Source organism: Tympanuchus pallidicinctus, unplaced genomic scaffold (assembly GCF_026119805.1).
Source record: "Tympanuchus pallidicinctus isolate F22 unplaced genomic scaffold, pur_lepc_1.0 scaffold22, whole genome shotgun sequence".
NCBI lineage: Eukaryota > Metazoa > Chordata > Aves > Galliformes > Phasianidae > Tympanuchus > Tympanuchus pallidicinctus.
This window is the reverse complement of record NW_026294739.1, coordinates 5,531,528-5,549,058: the sequence shown is the minus strand read 5'-3', so window position 1 is coordinate 5,549,058 and position 17,531 is coordinate 5,531,528. Positions and strand designations below refer to the sequence as shown.

At 35.9% G+C, this 17,531-nt stretch overlaps 2 protein-coding genes across 3 annotated transcripts in view; both read right to left on the bottom strand.

Moving 5' to 3' along the window:
- PXYLP1 (2-phosphoxylose phosphatase 1) overlaps positions 1-17,531 on the bottom strand; it is an 858,650-nt gene that overhangs the window by 658,723 nt on the left and 182,396 nt on the right. The window lies entirely within an intron of this gene.
- Positions 1-17,531, bottom strand: part of CLSTN2 (calsyntenin 2) — a 302,983-nt gene that overhangs the window by 158,788 nt on the left and 126,664 nt on the right. For both annotated transcript variants that reach the window (XM_052687062.1, XM_052687063.1), the window contains exon 2: positions 11,709-11,831. In XM_052687062.1, coding sequence (XP_052543022.1) covers positions 11,709-11,831 — 123 coding nt within the window. The remainder of the gene's footprint in view (positions 1-11,708; positions 11,832-17,531) is intronic.

The following is a 17,531-nucleotide window of genomic DNA, read 5'->3' as shown; positions in this document are numbered from 1 at the left end:
AATGCATTCAGCAAGTTTTTGTTTGCACCTCTCCTTATGATGAAAGTGTCCACAAAAAAGAAAAGCTAAAATTTCCATAATTAATAACAAAATTCAGACAACACATAATACCTGAAAAGCCCTCTTGTCTAGTATTCCATAGACACCTTTCCTCACCAAATGATATCTGCAATGTGATTGAAAGGTATCCTTGTTTTACTGATTGGTAATAACTCCTTCTGGTTGAACAGAGCCTAGGTTATATAATTGCTTGTGCAGAGAAAAAAAATATTTTTCACTTGTTTTTCTTTTTTGGTTGTTTGTTTTTGGTGGTGATGTCTTGGTTTATTTTCTAAAATGTTTGCTCTTTTGTCAGTTCATACACAATCACTAGAGATCAAAGGAATAGAACGAAAAACAGAATAGAGAGAATGTGTAGTAAAAAATCCATTATATTGGGTAAAAAAATCTATTTAAAATTGAAAGTAAATGAATATATTCAATTAACTTGAAACAAACAGATGTCCACCAGCATGGCAACTTTGAATCCCTACCATCTCTTTCATAACCTCTCCTCTAAAAGTTTGTTTGTAAGAACAATTAACAAGTAAATCAAATCCCACTGAGAAATTCAGCCCCAAAACGAATCAAAGGTAAGCAATACAGATTCCTTTTAAAACTGTATCCAGCTACTGAAAGAACCTAATTAAAATACTTTAGCGTGTCTAACTGTATTAATTGAATTTATCAAATTGACTTGTTTCCATTAGCAGGAGAGGACTAATATTAGTGCCAACTTATTTTTGATACACTAAAAGTAACCCACACTGAGATAATGACAAAAAAAAATACTTAGCTGATATTCATTATCAGTGTTCACACAGGACATCTGGCATTTCAAGACTACTATGTGATTACAGTCAACACACAACTGCTATGCAAGGTAATACAGTCTGGATGTGAACCATTGCCAAGGTAATCACTCAACACACTCCAAACCTTTTGCCATAAAAATGAACGGAAAGAGCCAATTTATTGTCAACTGTCCTCACTGCACTTTCTTCTGAATTGTACAGAAGTCCAAGACATATAAAGAGCATTTATGGCTAAGCAGTCATATAAAAGTTTAATAATGGGCATTAGGGATTTTTTATTTATAACATAGCTTATAGGCCTTCATTTTTGCGCACATTCAATGTAGTCATACTCGTTACGAGTAAAAAAGAACAGTTCACACAGAAAGGCATTGCTTCTTTTTAAAATATGTTATTTTGATATAAAAACATCAGTCTGAAACTTAAAGGAACACGCAACACAGTGAAGTTGTCCTACTCATTTAAGAATAAATTGTAAGATGCAGAACTTTGCTAGCTGACTTCAGCCAGGCCAGTGCTACAAGAGATACCTAGTCCCTTGCCCTTATCACTACCAAAGGAGGCATCTTCCTCACTTCCAGTAAGCAGCTGTGTTTCTGATAAAGCACTAGGACAAACTCAAATAACTTCCCACAGCCTGCCTAGCAATTTAATTTCAGAGAAGAAAAAAAAAAAAAAAAAGAAAGAAATCCAACATCATAGAACCACAGGCTTAAGGGGTTGGTCAGGCAGAAAAGTACTCAGGATGTCGCTGGGACACTGCCCTGCTCAAAGCAGGGGCAACTGTGAGGTCATGTCAGGTTACTCAAATTTCTATGCAGTTAGGTCTTGAAATCCTATTAAGATGTTAGTGCTTCAAAACCTGGCTGTCCAGTCTGAACCTCTCCTGTTTTAATCTGTTGTCTTTCCTCCTTCCACCACAGTGACCCCCAGCTTATTTCTCTCAATTTCCTCCTACACAGGTACCAAGGGGCTGCTACTATTTTTCCCAAAATTTGTATATTCTTCAGGCTGAACAAGCCCAGTTCCCTCAATTTCTCCTCACTGGTAAGTGTTCCAGCTCCATGACCAGCATCACTATGAAGCCTTTTGTCTTAATAGCAGGCCCAATCACTTCTGTGCATTAATATTTATCTATTTTCCAGATTAGGTTAAAATTGCAATTATGGACATGAGGTGACTTATGCCTCTGTTTCCTACTAGGGGACAAGGTTAGCTACATTATCCCATACTTTTAGTTAATAAATAAATAAATAGTTTTCCTCTCCCTCCTCCCAAACCCCAAAGAAAAGGACAGTTACATCTTCCTTGACATAACAGAACCCCATGACTAAGTACTCAAATTATTAGTTATTATTTTTAACACTTGAGAAGTAACAGCCAAAACATGCCTACACAGTGCTTGTGCATCAAAAGTATTTAACCTTCTGTAACAGCACATCACTTCCTTCCCCATTCCACTACTGCTTATACTTTCTCTCTTTAGGTTTCAACCCTAGCTCTGCACTGTGTTATTAATTTGACTGCCTTGTTGTCTCAGAGCTGATGGGGCAGTGACAGCCACGCAGACAGAGCTGTGCAACTATGATGATACATATCTCTAACAGGATTGTTAGCTCAGGTTCAACATCCACACTAATCCAATTGCACAGGCTGGATCTACACCACACGTACTACATATGTAAATAATAAAAGGTTATGGGTGAGAAAACAGTGGCATCTAGGGATAGCAAACCCTCTTGCCCTTGGTGTCACAGAAGACTACATTCAGCACTGCACAGTTATTGAGACACAAGCACTCAGAACTGTTTTTTGTTGTTTTTTTTTTTTAATAGTTTAAATTCACAGAAGTGAGGACAGCGTTAGAAACCCTAGGTCAAGGGAACAAATGGGTTTGATCCATCTCATGCAGCCAGAAGAGTAGAACTGAGTAGAAAATCAATGCTCTGAACTACCAGCCCATAGTCAAATTCTTTATGCTCTCTTTCCCTTTCTTGCTTCTTAGAAGGAGAATCACATGCTTTTTTTTTTTTAGACTGCCCTGGCAAGAGTAGTAGCCACCCTTACAGACCATTACGACAGCTTATTCTGTTCCAGAGAAATAACATTTATGGAGCTGAGAAACCAAAGATTACCGGTAAGAAAAACGAACATCAAAGATTAAAAAACTGCCTAATTAGGCTGGTTTTGTTTGTCTGTTCTTCGATGTATATTTAGAAATCATTTGGACAAACTACATGTTACTCTCATACCTTACATTAGCTTACGTAGTTTCGCTGTGGGGAGTACACTTTACATGACATAGCTCTCATGCTACTTCAAGTCCTCCCTATGAGTCCTTTATGCTACTGGGGTACTGGAAGTAACGGTGAAGGAGATTTTTAATGCTCGATTTGAAAGCAAAAGTGAACAGATCAAAACGACCGAGATTTAAATATCAAGTAAGGAAAGAAAAAGGAACACTTATCATTCTTGTTTGTTTCAACCTTCTCACTGTCTAGCTTCAGGACTCTGAGTTACACTTTATACTGGCATTTTTCAAAGAATTCCATTTGTAATGATAAATGCTTTAAAAAGCTTATTTGCACCTGAACTGGTCAGAACTTTTTCAGATATTACAATATTCACTGCAAGCACAACAAAAAGACATCTAGCTACAGCAGGAATCTGTCACTTTTCACCTGCTTGCACGTACTAGGACAGTACTGACTGCAACAGAAAATCCTCTTCAAGCCCAAGGCAGCCCTCAGTGTCACTCATGCTGTAATACCAGAAATATTCCTTAGCCTTTTCATCTCAAAACAGAGGATTCACAGGCAAATATTTATTTACCTAAATTACGCATGGTCTACTTTGTTGAAAACAAAATAAAGGATACAGATCATTTAAATAAATCACTTTATATTTAAACTGAAAATTCAGGTATATTGTTTAAACATACGTAACAGTAAAACTGCACTGCTAGAATCACTGCATGTTGTTGTCTCCTTACAGATGGACACCGTCAGCACAAAAGGCAGACAACTACAATATCAGTGAGTTTAGTTTTACCAATTCAAGATGTTTCACCCCTAGAAATGTTTCTAAAAAGGTGTTTATCATCAGTAATTTACATAGCCTGTACTATCTTTGCCAGTTTATTGAGATGCAGTACAAGTATTTTTATCAATTAATAACTGTTGATAAATTAAAAATATTCTTTATTTCATTTTACTTTCCAATTTTCACAAGAGAACTTTTGTGTAAAATGTAAAATTTCAACGAACTTTGAAATTTTGCAACAAACACTTCAGCAAAAACATTTAGAAAATAACATGAGTGTGGATGGATACCTAGAATTCCAAATAAAAGTCAAGTTCACTGATCACCTTCAATGATCACTGAAGAAAATCTGTATAAAATTCAAAGCAAATTTCTACAAAATGTAAAATACTGTGAGGTCAAAAAGATAAGCATATTGCGGCTAACAGTATAATTTCATATAATGAAATGGGAAAGTATGAAATGTGGTTTTCTGAAGTTTTCTTCAAAATTTGCCTGATACAATTATATCTGATTCCAAAAAGAAATTTATGACTCATATGCTGTGGTTTCACATTGATTATTTTGCTTTTGTTTTAATGTCTAGATACAGTTCAAATAAACCAACTGCTTTTCAGAGTTGTCCATGACTTTCAAGATGAATCTTACAGGCGGAGCTGAAGTTGTTTGTTTTTTTTCCCTTTTAGCAAACCTTTTTAGCAGAAAGGTCCAATAAGATTGCATCTCTCACTTTCAGGGCTGCAGGAATTACAATTCTCACAATTCAATTCATTTGAATTTGGAAAGAGAACTTTTAAATACACTTTTAAATAGTGAACAATTCTATACATTGACAACATTAACAAGTTTTTAAATTTGGGATTTTTTTTTAATTAAATGTAATGGTATTCATATGGAATGCATTAACAGGTTTCATAAGGCTCAAAGAAGGCATGAGATGCAGAAACTACATCTATAGTTCATCTGTAGTGTAACAGCATTACCAACTGCGGGACCTACAGGCCTAGCAATTCCAGTACATTCCATTTTGGTTCATCTCTAGAGTCCAGAGCAGCCCTCAAGTTTAATGACAGACATTCTTGTAAAGTTGTAAAAAAAACGCTGTTTCTGTTACCAAGTCACTGCTTATTGATAAAAGCAAACAAGTAAACAAGAAAGATAGACAGCTTCACAATTTTGAGCAGAGAAATGGGATTTTATATTCAAGCCTCTGGATGTAAGCAGACTCACAACGACTGGGCTTTGCTGTGATGCTACTCAGCATACACACTTCTACAAACTGCTAAAATAGCAACGATTATTTGGGAGAGTTTGTGGATGCAGTCAGAAGTTAACGAATATTCAGAAATTCTTACATATTAGTACTGTCTACTCATTCTTTACTGTGGTTTTAGCACAGCCAAAATATTAGTCAGTGGCTGGAACTCCACCTACAAACAAGGCCTGAGTTGCAATTGCAACTGTGCACCTGTGTGCTCAGAGCCATGAAGGGATAGACTTGACCTTTTTTAAAAAAGGCTATCTGTAAATCTATCTGGAATGTAAGTGAAGCTTAAGACTTAATGGGGACAGCTTACTGAGACAAAATTATCCAGCTCATCCTTGGTACAACACACTGGACTCATACAATTCTATCAGCCTAATAAGGGTGATACAGAGAAGTGTTAGGAGCTTCACTTACAAGCTGAAAAGGTATTAATCATCACCTCATTGCTCTGAAAGTCACCTCCTATTTCTCTGCTTCACTTCTCTATCAGTTACACAATGAACAGCTGAAGTTCTGTGCTATTTAAGATGTTTATAGTGCTCTTAAGGAGTGACATAAAGGGCTGTTACTGAAAAAAAAAAAGAAGAAAAAAAAAAAAGGAATAACGTCTTCTGCCTATCTCTAGTGGATAGGACAAAATCTAATAGGCTAAAATGGCAGCATAGAAAGCTCAGGTCAGGTTAAGCATCATGATAAAGACTGGAAGAGATTGCCCAGGGATTCTGTTGCATCTGTGTCGGTAGAAATCTTTAAGATTAGGACAGAAAACTATTTGTCAGGAATAATATAGGTATAATAGGTCCTGCCTTGGTTTTTTTTTCAGACCCATTTTTGCACGTTACTGATGAAACAGAGTTGCTGTTAAAGAAATATATAAAGGTGTCCTTTCCAAATACCATTCCAAAGTTGTACAGCATTTTGTGGCAGTTTCTTGCCATCTCAGAAATATACCATTGTCAAATTGATTCAGCTGATCTCAACTTGTTTGTAGCTGAACCGCTCTTAAGTAGAAAACCATTCAAGTCAAAGCCCTGAAGTGGTCTCCAGATGACCCCAAAGGTCTGTTTCATGTTTCATCTTTGTAAGAGATTTCATTGGTTTGGTGTTTATATTTATGATTCCCCAAATGGAGTTTCCTAAATTAGATAATAAGTCAGCCCATTCTACAACCAACACTCTGTTTCTTAAAAGGAGAACAGAAGGCCTAATCTAGTTTCTACAGAACTTGCTGTTTTTCATGGTTGTGGGTTGTTTGTTTTTTTTTTTGTGATACCTCGCATAAGGCAATATTCAGGATGTTAACACTTAAGCATTTAACAATTCATGATAGTATTTTCAAACAGTCCTTCAAAACTGTATGTATAGAAAAAAGGAACTTGGATAACAACAAAAAAAAGACACGGGTATGCTGATATCATAATAGTTCTAAGAACCATGGTTTTATATATACTCTATCACACAATTCACAATGAATTCAAGAACCTAAAAGGCAGTTCACTGTAATATTGTGAAATTCTTCACGCTCCAGTTATGAAACAGGCTGATCATATTTGTCAGCCAGAATTTTCAGAGACCAAATTCAGAGTTTTCTATATTTCCTGTCAATCCTCCCAAGAAACACAGACCTGCTGAGGGGGAAACTGTACAGATTTCTTTATCCTGTCATCATTTTTAACTTCAGATGTAAGGGCGCAGAGAAAAGCAGTGCTGAACGCATTTTCTTTTGTAACCACTCTATTAATAGGGGATCGACATGCACCGTAACATCTGTATAATACTAGAAGGATTTGACAAGACAGTAAAAGATGTATCTTAGTAGCCCTGGAGAGGAAAAAAAGCACAAGTGTTCAGAACAACGTTAAAGTTTCCAGAAAACAGAAAAACTAAGAGCAGGTATAAGCTACAAATACTGAAAACAAAACAAAACAAAAAACCCAACAGAAAAATGAGTATAGAGAACAAAACCATTGGGAGGAAATAAAAATCATGGGCAAATACCAAACGTCTTAATAGCTTAGTACTGCTAAGCAGCAGGTCAAAGATTCTTCGCTGAGAAGCAACACGTGAAATGCATATGCTATATGCACACCATGATAGCTGAAAGGAGGAAGGTGCTTTGCTCAAAGGATCTCTAATAATACACAACTAAGACCAGTTCCAGGGTACTGTTGCTGAACTTCAAGATCTTACACTGAGTGGTATGAACAGCCCTTTCTTGGCTCCTTTAAGTCAAGGCTGAATTTCTCATGTAGGAAAAAAACAAACAAACAAACAAAAAAAAAACCACCAATCTCATTCTCTGCTAGCACCTGCTATTAGCAACATACATCTTGTTATCACTATAATCCCAGAGAACACAGCGCTAGATTATCCTCAATACTAACTTTGATTTATAAAGCATAATGTAGATTTAATTTGGAGATTAAACCTCTGACACATGGTTCCAGTGCACCGAATTTGAGATTGAAAGAATTGAAGATTGAAATTTCAAAGAAGGTCTGGATATCCCATCCACTGCACGGGGTTGGAACTGGGTGGGCTTCAAGGTTCCCTCAAATTAAGCCATTCCACTATTCTCTAATTATTATTTTTTTAATCTATACCTTTCTTGTGGAAGTTTACTCCCCTTTGCTTAGTGAAGTACAGCGTGACACTTTCTAGGAAGACTTCTCTCCCAGAACTTGTCAGAGGGAGCAGAGATGAAGCAGCTGAGAGCAGCCTCTCAAGCAACATGACCATGCCTTCAGACCATGGGTTTCCTGTATTTATAAGTGTTGGACTCATCCTTTCTTCCAATGTTCAGGTTAACATTAGAAATCTACAGTCTATTCAAAGATTTTAATTCTTCCTTGTTGTCACTTCACTACTGATCACTGCACTGAAAAAAAGACTAGCAGTCCAATAGCCCTGGATCAATACAGGACATCTTCCCAGTCAAGCACTTTTTAAAATTTGTTTTCTTCTTGTGGCATTTTGGTTGATTTCACAGATACTGAAATTACTCTTCAATTTACAGCACCAATTAAGAAATAATCTTGCTGTCTCCCTCCGACACCAAGTCCATACAAGATCTATCCTGACCTAGATCTCTAGAAGAAAAAAAAAGTTGTACTGAACATGCTCCTGGCTTTCTCAGCTCTAGAATTTCAGGCTGCCATTCTACTTCATACTGAGTACTTCCATGAATATTGTTCAATCTTATGCCCACATAACTTGATTGTAACTTGAAGAACTGAGCCTGAGCTGCTACATTTTCTTTAAAATAACTAAACGGTAACAAAGACTGCAGGCATGTGAAGTTGTAAGTGTAGTAGTGTAATATGTAAATACTCGTGGGGTTAATGAAAAGGAAATTAAGGCTTTTGAGAGCTATGCACCAATCTTCTAACTTAGAAGAAAAGTTTGGCCTAATAGATTTGCAAAGCAAATATTGCGCTCTTGTACCTATCCCAAATCAGGATTCTGACCAAACTTTGTTTTTACTATTGACATAACAGCTTTGTTGTGCCCAAATTTTGTCCCTTCTGAAAGGGCAGCATCTTCATGTTGAGTTTTAAATGCATTAACGAAAGCTGAGAAAATAGAGAATGGAAAGAGTTATTGCTTCTTTCCTACACTGTAAGGCAAGCTGAGCGATGCAACAAATGCTAGAACCTCATTTGAACTACTGCAGCAACTATAGCTCCAGAGGAAGAAACTACATACTTTTAAGCTTAATACATCTTGTTCAGGGAGATCCAAGATATTTAAGTGTAAGCCAGAAACTCTGCCCTGACACGTTATTGAATGAGCCCATTTTTATGAAAGACAGTTAATGGAAAACTGTTTCAAAAGGCTAACATTTTTTCAAACAACTAAATAATAAAAATATTAATAGGGCAAAAATGAAGGAACAGTTAGACCTCTGATTCTCTGGAACAATTCCGGTACAATTTGAGGCCGTACCTCAAGTACTGTGCTCAGTTTTGGGCCCCTCAATACAAGTAACACATTGAGGCCCTGGAGTGTGTCCAGAAAAGGGCAATGAAGATGGTGAGCACAAGACTTCTTCTCCATTCTACATTAAAATACTACTAAATGTAAGGCTAGTGAGTATTATTAATCTTAGCTGTGTACATTTTCAGTTTGCTCCTACTATATATAATCATACAAACTGAATTTTCCACAAAGACCTATAATATTAAGGATGTTATGGAGCCAAATGAAATTACATGACAGTGAAGTCTAAACTTAAGATAGAAATAAGAATAAATGTTACTTCAAATTAAAGAAGAAAAAGCCTTTTAAAAAAAGAATATGCAGCGGTATTTCAAAACAGATAAGGAATCCAGGCCCTTTGAGGGAACAATGGGTTCAGTCAGAATTATAATGTTATCTACAGACCATAGACCATAAGGCCAAAAGCAAACAAATAAGTGGAAATGAACTGAAATATTAATGCCAGGGAATATACACCATGTATTTTCCTTCCTAGACCACATAATGTATCTTGAAATATAAATAAAAATCAATAAATGAAGAAGCTAGATTAAAACTATTAACTAAGGTAACCTCTTAAATCACACAAGTCTGTCTGTGTGCAAGTTCAGTATTTCACAGGATGATATTCTACAGGAAAGGTAAATCAGTAACTCAAGATCAATATGTTGATTATCCCAACACAAGAAACAAATTAAGGTATCAAACAATTAGCACACATTTTGAATAAGTATCAGTGGAAATAGGACATCAGTATCATCGCTATAAGGTTCCCAAGGGAATACAAGTGAAAGAGGCAATAAGGTAAGTGTTCATACCAATAGAAGACTCCTAAGTGAAAAAGAGACTTTTAATTGTGAAAAGATCTAATTCCTAAACATCTGTAGCTGAAGGTTCCATAAATTCAATCCTTGAAAAAATAAAATTTACTACTGTTTTTCACATTTGAAAGAATGAAGTGTATATACATGTAAAGACAGCATACAAACCAAGCTACACAAGTATATTATAGATATAAGCTGCTTATCATATGAGGTTTAACAGTTTATATTTTAAAGTAGAGTAATATCTTAATGAACGCATGAACAAATAACTTGGAAACTAGTTTGTTTTTTTTTTCTTTCTTTTCTTTGCTTAAAAGAGATGTGATGCCATATCCAGAGCATCTACGTATGAAATACTCCTGCTCTAACTATAATTAGCATGTCCCACTTAGAGGTAGCTTCCTTATCTTTGAATGCATATTGATTACTTCCCCAGTAGCACGTAAATCAGTGTCACAGAAACTGATATACAGTATTGGGTGCTTAGGTTGCTGTGGCCATACTGGATGCTCTTTGAGGTATCTTCCTCTGAATAAATTCACCTGAATGTCCTCCACTGAATTTCCCCCAATGAATATGTATTTGAGGAAGAAACATATTCTGTGAGGCCAAGAACCAGGGAGCACTGCGAGTCAAAAATCAATCTTGATCTTAAAATGGAATTAAGCACATAAAAACATGAGTAAATCTCTGTCTTGCATAAAATTAGTTTATCCCATTACGTGCTTTTGGGGAAAATAGCTAAGAATTCTTACATGATATTATAAAATACTTTTTGGGCCAAGTACCATAACTTACTGCTTCCTGAACCTGACTGTATTTCACAAGAACAATCTGAGGCTTTTCATAGAACATTTCACTAGCTCCTTTGCCTATAAAGATAAATATTCTTAAACAATAAAATATTTTTAAAGAAATAGATGTTTTTAGAATCTTCGTAACAGGCTGTAAAACCTTAATATATTCCCATATCTTCACAAGAAATACCCTTAATAAGGAATACCCTTAATAAGGCAGGGAATTTAAGAGCAAACTTAGCTTGATATGCAAAAGTACTCTTTTCTGCTAAAGTACACAGTATGACAGAATAAGTGTTGGGTTAATACAGGTTAAAACTTCTATAGGGCATACATCTATCATACAGTAATCTTAGCAAAAATCTTCAAAACCTCTATTACATTTTCTGTCCAAATCTTGACAGTTATAAAGTGCTAACATTGTAATATAAAATTTGAGCTCCTTTTAAATATCTTTCATGGAATTTGCCCACAGCCAGGTTTGGACCAGGAAGTGGCACAGGAAGATAATAAGTTATTATTTACAAACAGAGAATTAACTACATATGATTACTTTAGGCAATTGCAATGACTAGTTTCTGTAAAAGTATATTCAAATTTCATTATATCATTCCCAGGTTTTCATTAAAAAAAGGTTAACGGTGTAAGTCTGCTGTTTTGTAATCACTTCTGCTTCACAACAAAAGCAGACACCAATCTTATTTCAAGGTCTATGAGCCGATGGTCAAGTCCTGAGTACTCAAACTGTACTCAAGTTGAAACTAGATGATCATTGTGGTCCTTTTCAACCCAGGCCATTCTGATTCTATTATTCTAGGAAATGCAGTCTCTAAACATTTCCTTCAGATTACATTCTCTGCGTTCAACAAATTAATTTCTTACAAATGCTAATAACTTTATAATGCAGTCCATACTCTCAAATACCATTGCTAATGCATTTTCCTACCTGCAAAGGGAACAGGTGCATCTTTATCCAAAGCAACAAGAGGAGGATCCAAAATTACAGTGTCATTATTTTCGGTTATGATTCCATGGTATGATGTCTCAATCCAGGGCTTATGCTTGTTCACTAAAGAAGAAAAAAATGTCTGATCAATTAATTTATAGTTCATATACCACTAGTTTATCTTATCTTCTTTGAAGAGAAAACATTTAACACATATCCAATATTACTACTCAAAAGTCACTTACAAGGCCCCAAGTTTCTTTATAAACATTCAAATGACATTATAGGCATCCCTCCAATAAAGACACCAAAATAAAAAGCCAATTTTCGAAATGTTTTTAATGTGTTCCCAACTGTCCAACATAATTATGGTCAGATACTTTTAAAGGAATTGCTTTTGGTTCCAAAACTCTGATCCAATTAAAGAAACGTCCAAAGAAATACAGCTTTGGTCAAGATTCAAAGGCAAGTAGAAAGGCAGGCAAGAATACCTGTACTCCAGGCAACTACTCATTTTACATTTTTTAGGAAAATACCTAGAAGTACTCTTGTATTCTCTACCTTGTAGAGTACAAACCATGCATCATCAGATTGTCTTACTCCTGAATGTTTTGAATGTGAACCCTCTCTTAACAACCATCCCTTATTTATTGACATGGCAACATGACTTGGTCTTCCTTTCTGTTTTGTAAGCAGCATAGCACTAAGATCACACAGTCATCATCTGACTTTTACATTTTTGTAACTCTTATAGAGGTAATACAAATTCCAATTTGAAGCATGTTCTACCACAAGCATCAGTAAATACTATGCTAAGGATGTCTACCATATTACCACCAAGTCCATATACAACATAATTTTCATACATATTATTTAGCTGTGTGTATCAAACACTGAGAAAAACACCTGGTGAAGTAACAGGAATCATCCATCTCAAGACAAGACAGAAGGTTGACACTTAAACAAAAGTCAAATTTAACTAGATGGGATTATTTTGAACAATCACAGAATTGCAGGGGTTGGAAGGGACCTCAAGAGATCACTAAATCGAATCCTCCTGCTAAAGCAGATTCTGTACAATGGGTCACACAGGTCAGTGTCCAAACAGCTCTTGAATATCGTCATAGGAGACTCCATAACTTCTTTGAGCCACCTGTTCCAGCATTCCATCACCCTTATTGTAAAGGAGTTCTGCATGTTTGTAGGGAACTTTCTATGTTTAAGTTTTAGACCATTGTCCTTGTCCTGCCGCTGCACACTGCCAAGAATAGCCTGGCTTCTACCTTCCATCTTCCTTTAGATATTTATTAACATTAGTCAAACTGCCCTTCAGTCTCCTTTTCCCCACTCTAAACAGACCTAAGTCACTCAGCCTGTCCTCATATAGGAGATGCTCCAGGCCCCAAATCATCTTTGTGGCCCTCCTCTGGACTCCTTTTAGGAGAATCACAGTATCACAGAATGGTTTGGGCTGGAAGGGACCTTTAAGATCACCTCATTCTCCCCAGTTCTCACCTAGTAAATCTCCCTACCATAAGCAGCAACACCTCCCCCTAGACCAGGTTGCTCACAGCCCCACAACAAACCTGGCTTTGAATGCCTCCTTGCCCAACCTCACTGGGCAACCTGTTCCAGTGTTTCACTGCCCTCACAGTAAAGAATTTCTTCCTAATATCTAGTCTAAATCTTCTCTCTTTTAGTTTAAAAACATTTCCTCTCTTGCCTTGTCACTATGTGCCCTTATTAAAAAAAAAAAAAATAAAAAAAATCCCTGCCTTTTTTGAACTGGGGGGCTGAGAATAAGACACAGTAGCGATATTAAAAAAAACACAACCAACAGTTCCTCACACATACACACCACCATCAACTCTTTGTTGCCTTGTCTTCAAAAACCCTCACACAAGAACAGGTTTGATATTTCAGTCACAGAGCTTCTTTGAAGTGGAAAAAGTAGTTCTAGACATCAAAGACAACTGAGAAAGTTTGTTCACAATTGAGAAGCTCAACAATGAAGAATTCTTTTGTTCCGTCGTCATTTGGAAAAAATAAATACATTTATGACTAACTGAAGTTACATCTTTTTCCTTCTTGCTCCTTTGTTTAATCATTAGGAAATTGTGGTCTCAGGAAGAATGATCTGAGGCTCTTTTAAAGCTGAATTATTCAATACTACAATTAGTAAAAGAACTTTGAGTTAACATACGTTAGAGTATATATTGTTTCAGAGGAAGTTATACTAGTTTTCCACAGTTCTTTGCCCATTTGCCAATAACTAAGAAATGGAAAGATTAAACTGGGGATATATCAAGGAAAGGTGAAAGTAGGAAATTCAAATCTCTTTATTATGTAATGACTGAACACCCAGAAGGAAAAACTGGTGAGTTTTATACAATGAGATCCTAGTTTGCAGGGCAGATGAAGTCTTTTGTATGTGTTATTTGAATAGATGAATTGCCTCAGCAGAAATAGTTGCACACATAAATATGCTCCACTTATAGTCCGATACCACTCCAAGAGTTTGATTGACAGAATAACAATCCATCTCTTGATTAAATGCAGATACAATTCAACAATAACTGAATCAGTTTGAATGAAAAAGAAAGCCCTTAAGCAACTAAAAATACCAAAGGCAGATTTTCCTCCTTCCTGGTTCTGTTAATTGCCTGAGCTCTTACAAACAAAACAAACCAATAAAACAAACAAACAAAAATTAACAAAAATCATACTAAAATAATCAAAATAAATCTTAAAAAACACCAAATAAATTGCTTTTATTCCTACAACAGATTCTGCATAATCATTTTGATGATGTTGTTGCTTAAGAAATTGTCTCAGCATTCAGTGGTTGCAACTCTACAAGCACTGTCTTTTTTCCATTAGCGTCCCATGAGCTACAACAACAGGCAAGTCAATGACAGCAACATAATTCCTTATATTACATTAGAGCAGGAAGAGAAGAAAGTAGATTAAGAACAATTGCTACAATTTAGTCCTAGACCTTGGAGACTGGCATAGCAGGAAGAAAGGAACAATAAAATAAAAGCGAAACACAATGGAAGTTCTAATTATTTACAAGATGCACTTCTCCAAAAGAATAATTATGACTATATGAGATTAATGTAACCTGTGGTAACTGGTTTTTAAAAAAAGATGTCAAAAGTGTTTTGTCCTTTCCTCCTTTCCTTCTCTAGCTACTGAGCCACATTTGAAGATATTTGAGAATTAAATTCATTTGAATACAAATCAGATATTTTTCTAGTGATGCCCACTTTAAAAACATGTCATTTCTCCTCCCTTATCTACTTTATTTTTTTTATTAGCGTACCGAAATAAAACAGTACATGCAATGCCTCCACTTATCAACTCTCCTTCCTTAGAGCAGGATATGTTCAAAACAAGATTTCCAGTAACTTGAGCAGTACCTCCTTTGACCCTCTTGTTTTCTAGCTCTGACATTCAAATACAAGGGCTGCTGCGAATGTAGAAAACTACAGTGAGACTAATTTTGATATTTTTTAACCCTTCTGACAAATTCCCCAAACCGCATTTGAATAGCATAGTTATTTTATTAATGTACATGTGTATATAGATACATAATTATGCATACATAATTTTCATTTTGATCCTCATTTGGCTTTAAATGGCTCTAATCAGCGTTGAAGTTTCTTTTACCAGTTACATCAGTAAATGGAACCTTAAGTTTCCAAAGTTAGAGCAATGTCACTCTGCATTTATTAAAAAAGAAAAAGGAAGCAAAAATTGTTTATTCTGTTGTCTTCTTTACGCTATCTGAAAGAGAACATTTAAACAGAAAAATAAATTGAAAATTGAAATTCACACTGTGTAAGAAACAACAGTCCTAAGCAGTCCTATTATAGAAAAGTGTTTATACTGGACAAAGACTAACATTATCATTTCTGAAATTGTTATAAACTTAAAGATAAGGAGGGAATGCAGTATTTATCATAAAAATGTAAGAAGTAGAAATTGCTACCAAAAAAAAAAAAAAAAAAAAAAAACATTTCAATGTTTTAATGTTAATTTAACAGTTCTTGCAGTTAATAACTGTCTATAAGAAAGCAATAGTAAAAGTGCACTTTGTATTTGTTAAAGGTGATGGAATAAATTTTTATAGAGGCGTGTACATGAAAGTTTCAGGAACTAAAAGAGTAGTGTACGATACAGAAAGAGAAACTCAGTAGAGCAAAAAAGCATGAAATTCAGCTGATAAGAAGTAAACAGTAAATTACTTTTCCTGTTGGGCTATGTTATGTTGCAGTATACTGCTATGGTCTAACCTGACAGGTGGCAAAGCCCTGCAGTCATTCATTACCTCCCTGGCAGAATGGGGGAGGGAGCCAGGGAAAAAGAAAGTAAAATTTGTGGGTCGAGATAAAACTATTTACTAAAACAGAGAAAAGGAAAATAATGATATTTATTACTATTTAAATATATAGATATGAATGTATATAACAAGCAATGCACAAACAATTGCTCACCGTTCCCCCAACCCACGCCCAGCTATTTCCTCAGGCATGGAAGAGAGCAAGTTGAACTTGCACTCCCTTCAGAACTCCTTCTACATGATGATGGTATGAACACCTTTGTGGCCAGTTTAAGTCAGTTGTGCTAATTCTGTTCCTTCCCAGCTCCTGTGCCTTTTGCTGAGAACGGCCTTAGCTCTGTAAAACACTGCTTAGCAGCAACATCAGTGTATTATCAACACTGGTTTTCGCCAAGGACTGAAAACACAGCATCACAGCAGACACTGAAAACAACAATTCCATCCCAGCTGAAACTAAGACACACTCCTAGAGTAACTCCAAAAATAAAAAATATACTTTATTTTTATAAAAGATCTGCCTCCAAGGAATGAAAGCATTTGATTGATACATGCAGTACAGAATAAGTGTTGCTCTTAATTCACCAGATGCCTTTTACTTGAACCTTTCCGTCGAGGTAAAAGTCGAAATCAGTACCATGGGTTCAAAAGTTCAAACATATTTAAGACATAGAGTTGACTTATACCAGGACTAAAACTGGGTTTTTTGTTTTCTAAACTTCTTCTAACTAACATACGTTGTTAGTCATTCATATAAAATGTTAATGTAAATAATTTCTAGGATCTAAGATAAAACAATTCTCTTTTCATTAATTACATGTAGAGATCAATTCATTAAAATCTGTACACATCACTTACGCTTCATTCTCATAGTTTTTCTTACGAAAGGTGCTGATCACAAACTTTCTGGTTTAATCAAACCACCATGGTAGAAAACTACTACTCTGTGTTGCATCTACAAATGCATCTGGCTTGAAAAAATGCAAAGAAAAAAAGCTAAGGAGAAACAAACTATTTTGTAGAGTCCACAGGAACCGCTGTGCTCCCAGGCATGTCTCGAAAGTCAGGTCAAGGACAAAAGCCAAACCAGAAGCAGGAGGAATAACTGCTAAAAAAAATATACGGCAAGCCCCTACTTTCTATCTTGGTGTCTTTCTGCCATTCTCTGCATTATGCCCTGCGCATCACCCATTCCTGACCTTTTCTCAACTTCCCACTCCGCAGTTTGCTACCTGATACATGGTTAGAGAAACCATCTCATGCCAAACTCACTCACAAAGATTCCATCTGAGCACTTTACACCTCCCCAGGGTGGCCCTGGGAAGCAGAAACCAAGAGAACAAAATCACGGTAAGACATTAATCCATTAACAGAATAGGAAAAGCAAGTATCAAATACATTCCCTGAGCCCTTTGCCAGTCCGCCCAAAGCTCTTTCCTATATGTATGACTGCAGGTACACAGTCTACTTGCTAGCATCTA